The 11,234-nt window shown below is 42.4% G+C and overlaps 1 protein-coding gene across 1 annotated transcript in view; it reads left to right on the top strand.

The window, feature by feature from the left end:
• The window catches only part of SYN2 (synapsin II), a 509,614-nt gene that overhangs the window by 411,869 nt on the left and 86,511 nt on the right, over positions 1-11,234 (top strand). The window contains exon 9 of the mRNA XM_019505084.1: positions 1,911-2,060. Within this exon, the coding sequence (XP_019360629.1) occupies positions 1,911-2,060 (150 nt within the window). The remainder of the gene's footprint in view (positions 1-1,910; positions 2,061-11,234) is intronic.

The following is an 11,234-nucleotide window of genomic DNA, read 5'->3' as shown; positions in this document are numbered from 1 at the left end:
ATTATGAATATAAAACACTTCTGTCTACTGAAAATGAGCTTGGAAACGGAAAATAAGTATATGAGTTTCAGGGTATCACATTTTCTGTTTTCACAGTAACAATAAATAAAATAAAATAAAATAATTATTTGGGTCATTTTAAGAATTTATTTAAAGCTATAATCAGAGTTTGAAAATCCTCAAGCTCACAGAGATTCAGACCACAGTTTTGAAACATTATTAGACTGAACATTTGCTCATTTAGCACCAAAGTTGTCCTTTGAGCATCCAGTTTGAGTGCATGGGTTAGGCACTGACTAAAAAGGGGTACAGATTGAAGTGGAGCAAGATTTTATGCAGGGACTCACATTTATTCAGGATAATGGCATGGGAAAATTCTGGAGTTGCTAAGATGCTCCTCCCAAAAGAAAAAAAACCAGAATATCCCTATAGGGCTGGTAATCTCACTTTCTGCTTATCCATGTTTCCTGCACCACCTCTAAACACACAGCGTACTGCTGCGCGGTGAGTACTCACGGACTTTTGGCTGCATCATAATGGAATTCACAATCTCCACCAAAGGTGGCACAGAGCAACTCTGTGTTCAGGGCACCCATGGCACCTGGAGCAGTGCTGGCTGCCACCATGCTCATGGCAGCAGTGGCTATTCTTATGCCTCACACATAAAGGTAATGCCTGGCGCTGCTGTTCCGGTTGCCCCCTCATTTTTTATAACAATCTCTGCCTCTTCCTTTGTGCAATTGAAATGTACCAATTCTGCTATTTGCAGACTGAAAAGTAGAGGACTAGGATTCACTTCGCAGGAACAAAACAGTGTAGTTACAGACTTTATTAAATATACAGTATTGCCAGTGCCAAGGCTTAGTTTAATCCAACCAAAATGTCTAACAGCTTGTGTTATTGCCTAGAAGCTTCCAGACAACTCCGATTCACAGTTATAAATCACACAGACCACAAGCCAATGAGAGCGAGCTACATTTCCTTCTGCAGAACAGTTTCTATACAGAAGCATGAAGTGATGGCAATTTCTTAAAAAAACAAATAGTTTTTCTTTATTCTCCCACAGAAATAGCAGCACTTCTGCTCTTTATTTAATCACTCCTTTTCTTGATTTTGAAAGCAAACACAGATATGTGACTGGGTTGTCCAAACTGGACATAGTCTCCAGTATGCGAAATCAGTGTTTTGTCCAGCTATAGAGCAAATAATTACTAAAGCAGGTCACTTGAACTCACACAGTACACAATGTACACAATACACTGTGTGGTATTTCTGATTTGTTTGTGGTAACACTTTGGTCATCAGCACTCCACGCTGCAGATAGACTGTCTTAAACTTAACAATAATAGCTGCACAAATGGCCTTGTTTCAAATTCTACATTAATCACTAAAGACTGATTCCTCCCTTGCATGGGAAAAAAAATCCAAGAAAAATGCCAAGAAATTAAAATTCAGTGGGGTTTTTTTTCCATTGAAGGGTCATGGTTTGAGCCTCACAATGCTGCAAGGTGGATGACCCTCCAAAACACAAGTTAGCCCAGTGTTCTTAGGGAAATACTTCAAATCTCAGACTATCCAAAGGGAAGTCTAGAGTCTCTTCTCTCAGGAACTATGTTCTTCATGGACTGACCATGCATGGCATCCCTTAAAAAGGTCACCTTTGTGTATACTGCTTTGAGTTTGGGAAGTGATGCTGCTTTGGAGAGTGGTTATTCTCTTCCTCTCAAATCAGAAAATGAGTCTTCTGCATTCTCAAGGCTGCTGAAGGCATGACGATAGGCTCAATTCCATTTCCTCTGAACACATTTTTTAGTGGAACAAATGAGGTGGATGACCTGACATTTACATACACTGGACATGTGTTTGCTGCAAAGCTAGTTCACTAACTAATCCACTGTTGTATATTATAGGTTATGGACTGTGCAATGCCTTTGATTGGTGAACATCAGGCTGAAGACAGGCAACATATAACTGAGCTGGTTGTAAGCAAAATGAACCAAACATTATCCAAAACACCTATACTTTCTCCTCAGAGACCCACTGCCACTCAACAGCCTCAGGTATGTAACTTCGCTTCTTTTTAATGCACAGTAAAATGCTCTGTATCAATTTGGGAACAATATTTCACTTGCTTTAAATAATTTAGCATGAGAAATTTTATACAGCTACAACTTCAAGGATTCAAAAACTTCCTAGCATGCAACTCCCAGCAAGAGGATTTATATGCCATAATCTATCCTGCACACAATTGTCATTTTTAGAAGTCATTGTTTCTGGGAAAACATAAGCATTGGGACTCATAGAAATGAAAGAGACACTGCAGTAGATATCACTTGCCTTGATGTGCCTAGACAAGCGGCCTTAAAAAAGTAGTTTTTTTCTGAGAACTGCTTTGTGTAAAGTTAATAATGTAATAATATCATTAAACTAATGGGCAAACTAGTAGGAGGGTGGGGGGGAATGCACTGGTTCAAAATTAAAATGCACCAGAACTGTTTACTGCATTTGGTAGAGCAGTTTCAGTAAGAGATTGTTTGGGTGAAAATGTTAACTTGCAGTGTTACCAGAAAGAAGCAATATTCCTCTTGTCATACATGTTCTAATGGCTTGAAGACAGGACTTTGAGTTCCAATCCTGACTTTACCTCAACTTCTCTTATGCTCTTGGACAAGTCACTTTGGCTAGCATTCTCTTTCCTTCCTGCTCATCTAAGTGACCAGATTTGGTCATCCGCATGGCATTTTTGGACATCTAAGTGTCAAAAATGCCAGTTATGCCCAGTTAGGAATGCTATTCCTGGCCACAAAGCCTGGGCAAGTATGTGGATAAGGAGGCAGACAATGAGCACCTTCCTGTCTTTTGCCCATTAGCCAGGTGGCTAGAGAGCTTGTCCAGGATGTTGAAGAGCCTATTGTAATCCCCCATCTTTCCCCAGAATGGTATTTAAACTTGTATCTCTCTGACATCCCAGCATAACATGCTAACTGCTTTGCCACAGATATCCATTACCCAGTGTATTCTCCAGCTCTCCTTTTAAACTTACCCCTCTCCAGGTAGCCATAAGAGGGAGGCATGTGGGAGATATGTGAGGTTAGAAAGAAAAAGAAGCCAGAGGTTATGTGGCTCAGTGAAGTGGCTGCTGTCAGGGAAGGGAGGGATCTCTCAGTTCTAGTGTGGACCCTTATGTCCAATGGGGCAGAACTTTCTCAACTGCTCTCTATCCACGTTATCCAATGACTATACTGAATGCAAGGGACAGTAGATCCATTTCAAAAGAAGCTGGGTTTTTGGTTGTAGCTGTGTTGGTCAAAGGACATAGGCAGGCAAGGTTCTTTGAGTAGATGTGATATGTTTTATTAGACCAACTAACTAGTTGACAAAAATTTCTTGGAAAGCTTTCAGGAAGAGTCACCCTTCATTAGGCATGGGGAGCCACTATAACTGCACCCCACAACAGAACCATCACCATTGCTGGATCTTACAGTGGAACCTCCAGAAATGTTATATAGCTCATCCCATGCACCAAATGCCCTATGGGAAAATATGTTGGAGAAACCAAACAACAACTGCACACCAGAATGAATGCACACTAAAAATCTATCAAAGACAAGAATACCCAACTACCTGTGGGTGCACACTTCTCACAGGACAATCACTTCCTCTCTGATCTCTCAGTTCTAATCCGCAAAGGGAATTTACAAAACATCTTCTATAGATGAGCCTACAAACTTCACTTCATAAATCTACTGGATACAAAAAATATAGACTCAATATAGATATTGGTTTTATGACACATTACAACCTGCCTCACATCTGATTCACCAGGTACCTGCGTGACAGCCTCTTTTCTACCTTGTACTTTATCACTGTTCTGTCTCCCTGCTCTCTTCCCCCTCCCCCCTCTGCTTCACCTCTCTGCCTGACCTTTTCTCTTATTAATTCTACCTACTTACATGTTCACTGACATTCTGCCACACTTTTAGCTTTTTTCATTCCTTGGAGTCTCAGAACAGTAGAGGCTCCCTATGCCTGAAGAAGGGTGACTGTGCCCAAAAGCTTGTCAAGAATTGTTTCCCAACTTTTATTATTAGCTGGTCTAATAAAATATATCACATCTACTCCAAGAACCTTGCCTTTCAAAAGGAGTGGCAGAGAAGGCACTGAGAAATGCCTTCCCTATTGTGTGGTGGTTATAGTGCCATACTGGGGAGTCAGAAAGAGCCAAAGATACCTCATCTTGGGTGAGGGGAAGCCTATAATCCCAAAGATGAGAAGGCTGTTATTCCAAAGTATTGGTTGACTACATTTTTGGGCCTTGGATGCCAAGAGGGGTCCACACGGGATGTGCATACTCTCTACAAAATGAGATGTTATTTATTTCATCCTTGCCACACTCCCAAGGATTAATTCCTATTCGCACCATGTTTTGAAAATGTAAAGTGCCATATAAATGCTAAATATTTTTCCTTCTGGAGTTCACAGGACAGTCAATGGGATTGATCCCAACATCTGTTGAGCAACTGTAGCTTCTATAGATTTCAGTTAATAGACTGAAGTACCCAGTAGTACTCAGATTCAGTCCTAAAAAAGCAATTGAAAACTAAATTGTCTAGCTGTACCCAGAGGGTCAGTATTGGTCATCTAAGCAGCAAGCCCATATTGCAGGGTAGGACTTCCCAAACCTACATCAAAAGTCTATTTTTATTCTGAATAGGCCTGAACCCAGGTAAACAGTTTGAAAACAAGTCTGTGGCACACCTCAAGCAGCCCATCTCTTGATGGAGTGGGACTAATTTGCTTTTCAAATGTACCATCATACTTTAAGTTACAAAAAACACTATCCCACATAAAGAAGTGGTATGGCTTCTATTTATATTATAGCCACTTGAGACCAAATACAAAATTGTTTCAACCACATAACCACACACAATGAAGAAGTTTCCATCCACGTTGACAAAGTCTATTGTAAAGGGCACCAAAAAAGAACAACACAGAAAAAAAAAGTCTTTACTTTGAAAACACATTTCCTCAGGACCAGTAAGCTTCTAGCTCTATGCTAAAATGTGGCAAATTCTAATTAAAAAGAGGTGTCAAAGCACCAAAACAAGATGCAACATAAATCAGAAAGTTTTATAAGATAGATGGATTGAATAAAAAGTGTTTTCAGATTAGTTGGCATTTTTTTTCCTCAAGAAAATCATAGGTACTGGTTAGACACCATGCATTAAATTTCAGAGGTATTTGTGCATGCAATTGCTGCCTCTACACAAGTAAATTGGCTGTACTTTATACACAAAGTGGGTATTTTCCTATTTACACACTCAAAACTAAAAGTGCAGTCCATCAGCTTACTATTATAGAAATCTTTAAAATATTTCTTTAGTAACTGATGCAATTCATGTGGTGTGCATGAAAAGATATCTAGTTTTTAAGAGTGAATCTTTGGATGGGATGATAGAGTAGGAGATTTTGTTAAAGAAATAGCATTCAGTTGTAATAACTGATCTTCCATTCATTTTCTGCTACTGTACTTTAGACCTCTGATAGACATTAAATTAAAGGGGGCACCATCAGCAGATCACCAGCTACAGGAGTCTAGTGGAGCCTTGAAGGGCTGGGAGCGCAGATCATCTGGTTGGTACTGGCCACTTGTTTAATTTAAGGCATGACGGGATCCAGCCACAAAGTTGTTACACATATTCTGTGTAATAATTTTATAGCTTATTTCCTGTTTTATCATATCATTAACTAAATGAACATGTGACAAGGTTACTAGTCAAGATATGATTAACCAGTTACTGCAGATTAATCAGTTAAGCACATCTGTAATTTTTGCCATGGGCCTTAGGAGCAGCTATTGGCAAGTGTAGGTTACTGAAGAGTTCAGCCAGAGTTCAGGTTATTTTTTTGAAACCTGCAAAGGGATAATATTTAAAATAAACCTCTCTTTTTCCATATCCTGTCAAAACTCCTGAGTTAACAGTTGACAAATGCTTTGATGCAACCAAATCCAAACTCCCTTTAAAAAGAAAAGAGAGAAATGGAGTGGTTTTCCTTTTCTGTTATGTATGGTAACTTCAAAGTTGCTTGCAGGTTTGCCTCTTAATTAGTCAGGTTTTGCTTTCTTAATATTTATGTCATAACCTTACCAGTTTTCAAGACAAACAAGTTTTGAGTTTCTAGATTAAAAAACATCAGGAAAAATAAAACTTTTTAAAAGTCCAAAACTTCAGGTTTTTTAAGCATATCTTTAACCAAAAAAGAGTGCAAGCCAGTTTTCTCCACTGTGCAGGTCAGCTTTAAACATCTGATCTTATAAAGCTAATCAGATCAATCAGGTAAGCATCGCTTATCCTACCTTCAGTTGGACAGTTTGCTTATTTTCTAATTTGTTCCTTGGTTCTCTTGAGAAATACAGGCCATTCAGAGGGCCTGAGGGAAAAAAAACCTCTTTCGTGGTCATTGTGAAATAGCATGTAGTCAGTAATTTATTCCAGCTAAAGTGTGTGAATATATGTGTGGTCCGCAAGATTCCAAAATAGATAGCTTTAGTATTATAAACAGCAAAGAAAGAGTCATGTCTATATTTGGCTACTTATTCCACTTTTAAATGAACAGCTTAGTGGAGTCAGTGGTGCAACTATAGACATGCTGAGTTTTGAATTACAGTACTATCTGTGTTTTTGTTTTAATTATTTATAGTGTGCCCACTACTGCGCCATCTGGGTGCATCATACATAAAAGAAAACTTCAATTTTTAAGTGCCCACAATGGTCAGCATCACTAACCCTTTCCCAAATAACCACCCACCCACCAGGAAACAAATTGAAAATTAGAAAAAGAAGCCTTTGTTTAGAGCCACAATAGCCAAGTCTTTCGCTAAAATGATGCCTGAAGGATAACATGCTCATGCATAGTTGGACTGCCAGAGGAGTGAATTCCAAAGTCAAGGACCTTCCAACACCAGTGTCCTGCCTGGGGTCCTCATGGTGCAGAATTGGGGAGTATCAGCAAAATCTTCAGCTAATATGAGCCATTAAGATAACATGCAGCAGATAAAACTTCAGCCCAGACTCCTTACTGAGTCACAATGGTATGCCAGCCTCAGCACAGCACAGTTAATCTGTAAAGGAGAGAAGACATAGTAGGGCTCATACCTCCTCATGCTACTGTTTTTAATATGATCAACATTGAGAGTACTACCTTTACAGTGCTCTTCCATTCTGGAATTTCATTCCATAATTCACTCTACATCTTAGATTAGGGACAGGCAACTATTTTGGCTGGAGGGCCACTTAATGAGCTTTGGTGAACTGTCGAGGGCTGGAAGTGTGGACCCGCCCCTTGACAAGCACACTGCCCCCTGGTCACCATCTTGGGACCAGAAGCCCTGCCCCCCCCCAAGCCCTGACCCTTGCCACCTGAAGTCCCTCCCTTTGCCTCTAGAAGTACTCTTTTTTGAAAGGGGGGTTTCCATCTTGGAATCAGAAATAAAACAAAGTATATAATAAAAATCAAACATCCACAATAACATATTTTAATTTTATTTAAAAAAAAATTGTCCTGATTTGTGTGTGTTTGTGTAGTATATATAGAGGTGATTGCATAATAGCTCAAGATGAAGTCCTACTCTTGTATACTGGGGGAGGCATAGGTGGGCATGGGTAGGTGTGGGTGTGGGTGGGTGGGTATGAGGTTTGTGGGGGGATGTGTGTGTGGAGGAGGGTATGGGTGGGTGCAGTGTTTATGGGGTGTTTATGGTGGGGGAGGGTGTGGTTATGGGGTTTGCAGGGGAGAGTTTGAAAGTATGGTGGGATGTACATGGGAGCCCTCCATGTGTGACCCCTGAGCCAGTCAGCACCTGCCCTCACCCTGCAACAGCCCAGAGCCCATGTGCCCTGTGGCACCTCCCCACCACCACCAGCAGAGTGCAGCCCCAGCCCCACCCTGTGCCTGCTCTGCATCGCCTGGCTGTGGTGCATCCTGCCACCCCCAGGGCATGCAGAAGGTATGAGGCAGCTCCATAGTGGGATCATCTTTCTACGCAGCCTAGGCAGTGATGGCTCATTCTAGTTGCTGCCCCCAGCCCCATGGTACTGATGGGGACCAGTGCTACACAGCCCTGACCTGGCCCACTCCATGCCTCCTCTGGACTTGGCCACCCAGGCTGAGCAGCAGCTGCACCAAGCTCAGCACAGGGGGAAAGCATCCCCTCCCCTTTAACGCTGCTGGACAGTTTTCACTGCAGCCTCCCAGAGCCCACGCCATGCCAGGCTGCCCTACATCTCCACCACCGCTGCCTCTGGACTGCCCTGAGTCATTGCTTACCTCTGGGCTGCCCAGTGTGGCAGCAGTGACAGTACAGAGCAGCTACAGAGCAGCCCAGAGGGGGCAGCGACAGAGATGCAGGGCAGCCCAGTGTGGTGCAGGCTCCTGACAGCTGCAGCGAGAACTGCCCAGAGGCAGCAAGGGGGAGGGGCAACTTTCACCCCACACCAAGCAGCAGTTTCTGTCCAGGGCTGCTGCTGCTCAGCCCAGACAGGTGAGTCCAGAGGAGGCACAGGATGGGCCAGGTCAGGTCTGTGCAGCATGGCTCCCCACCAGGGGCAGTGGTGGCAGTGGCAACCAGAAGGCACTGTCACCACCTGGGATGCCTAGAAAGGCAGTCTTGCCACAGAGCCTCCCCAACCCTGCTATATGCCCACAGGGCAGCAGGATGCACCAAGGCTGAGTGGCACCTGTGCCAGGTGGGACCAAGGGACCTGCTGTGGGCTAGACAAAGCCTGGCTTAAATAGGCCTATCCAGCCATATTGGGATAGCAGCTAGAGGTTGGTTGCTGTATGTAGAGTTTGCCTTTTTTATTCTGCTGCCTCTTTCTCATACCTGAGGAAGGGAACTTGATGTCTGAAAGCTTGTCCAACAGCTCTCCCAATTATATAGTTTGTGCAGTAACAAATATCACTAGAAATCCTTGCCTCTTGTATATTTTTGCTGGACCATCCTAGCTATACCAGCTAGAGCTGTGCAAAATTTCACCAGCTGTTTCATTTCGACGCTGTTTTGACTCATTTTGAGCTTGAAACAGCAAAATCGAGATGAAATGAAGGGCTTTGAAACTGCCTTGAAACAAAATGAGGGCAGTTGAAACATTTGGAAAGTTTTGAAACATTTCAAGTTTCAAAGCTGAAGCTGGGCTTGCCTGCAGGGAAACAGAAACTAAGGAGAGGGAGGAGGAAGAGGTCACATATTTCACAAGTTTTGCTTGTCAGCAGCTTAAGATTCAGTTTCCCAGAAATGCCTGCACCTAGCTCCTTGAAATCTAGCAAGCTTCATGGCCTCAGCAGGGGCTACCATACCTGCAGTTTTCACCTTGCTGTGCTGTAACACACACACGATATGAGTTTTGCTTGTCAGCAGCTTAAGGTGCAGTTTCCTAGAAACCCCTGCATTTATCTCCTTGAAAATTGGCAGGCTTCATGCCCTCAGAAGGGGCTATCATTCCTGCTGTTTTCATCCAAATCTGCCAAAAAATAACAAAGTTAAAGGCAGTTTCATGCCTCCCCATTTTAACCTATGTGCGAAACGTCAAAACAGAGAAACAGTTTCAACACAGCGAAACAGAATGGTTTTGAAATGAAATGAAACTCGAAATGAAACACTGTCCTGTTGAAATGCTGAAACAGAAGTCTTAATGAAATGGTGCTGTTTCGCACAGCCCTAATATCAACACTTAAATCCCTTAAGAGTTTCCACCATGCAGAGATGTGAGAAGCCTCGAACTCACAAGAAGCCCAGCTGTAATAATGCTTATAGGATTATTCTAATAAGTCACTTTCAGAACTGTCTCAACAGGATTTTTTTTTCCAATTAACCTTTTGTAGAGAGACATGCAGAGGATATGTCTGATTTTTCCTTGAAAGTGCTTTATATTTTTGGCCAAAATATGTATTTTTTTTACTATTTACATATTTTAAATACAAGTCAAGTTGTCCAGAGATGTCCCTGGGAAAAAAGTTGTAGCATATTTGTATCTTTCATACTTCATGGGTACTTGAAGTGGAACAATGGGTATGGATGTTTGTAGGATCTTGAGACAAGAGGATTTTTCCTGGGAGAAATGCAATTTCTTTTTGCAGCCTTAGAGACATAGAGATGTCATTCCTGTGGCCACATCTATTGGTAGGAAGGATCTCTGTCAAACATTTAGATCAGCAAGCTAGAATTTGGACACAAATATTCAAACAGTGCAAATGATTTTATACCAATGTCTCAGAGCCTTTAGATTTGTAATTAAAAAGAAAAACTATGTCAGAGCTGTATAGATCAGGTAATGATTCCAACTTAAGGGTACTTATGGTACTCAGTGGGTACATCTACATGTACAACTAATTCAAAGCAATAAACTCTGGAGCAGCATGAACCAGAGTAAACTACTCCTGGGTGCAGCATCTACACATGCACCCAGGACAGCAGCAATCTGAGTCAGGGCAGAGCAGTTTATGCCAAGGCTGACAGGATGGGAGTCATCTCTGGGTTCTGAGTGGTGTTGTTGTGCTGTAGACGGGCTGACTGGGGCAAAAGGGTGCTGACAGTGCAGAGTCATGTGGCTAGGGGGCAGGCAGAAATCTGGCCCCCTGCTGGCTGGGCTGACCAGCCACAATATATATCTGTTGTCAGCTTCTACACATTTAATCTCAGTTAATTACCCCACCATAAGATAGTACTGTCTCCAATAGTAATATCTTATGGTGGCTTAACTAGTTTATTGTGGCCTAATAGCATGCATGTGTAGACACTGATGCTTTTCTCTGCAGCTAAGGAGGAATATTCTGCATTGACTTGATATACCTTGACTTTAGCAAGACTTTTGATACGGTCTCCCACAGCATTCTTGCAAGAAAGCTGAGGTTGGATGAATGGACTGTAAGGTAGACAGAAAGCTGGCTGGATTGTTGGGCTCAATAGATACTAATTAATGACTCAATGTCTAGTTGGCAGCCGATATCAAGTGGAGTGCCCCACGGGTCGGTCCTGGAGCCAGTTTTGTTCAATATAGACTTTCATAGATTTCATAGACATTAGGGCTGGAAGGAACCTTGCAAGGTCATCAGGTCCAGCCCCCTGCCCAAGTAGCAGGAAGTCAGCTAGGAGTAAAGCAGGGGTGGGCAATTATTTTGGGTGGAAGGCCGCTTCCCCAGTTTTGGCAGGCTGTTGGCTTCATGGGTAGCCCTGC

This window comes from Gavialis gangeticus, unplaced genomic scaffold (genome assembly GCF_001723915.1).
Source record: "Gavialis gangeticus isolate Ggan-Ray unplaced genomic scaffold, GavGan_comp1, whole genome shotgun sequence".
NCBI classification, from domain to species: Eukaryota; Metazoa; Chordata; order Crocodylia; family Gavialidae; genus Gavialis; species Gavialis gangeticus.
This window is presented reverse-complemented; position numbering and strand designations above follow the sequence as displayed.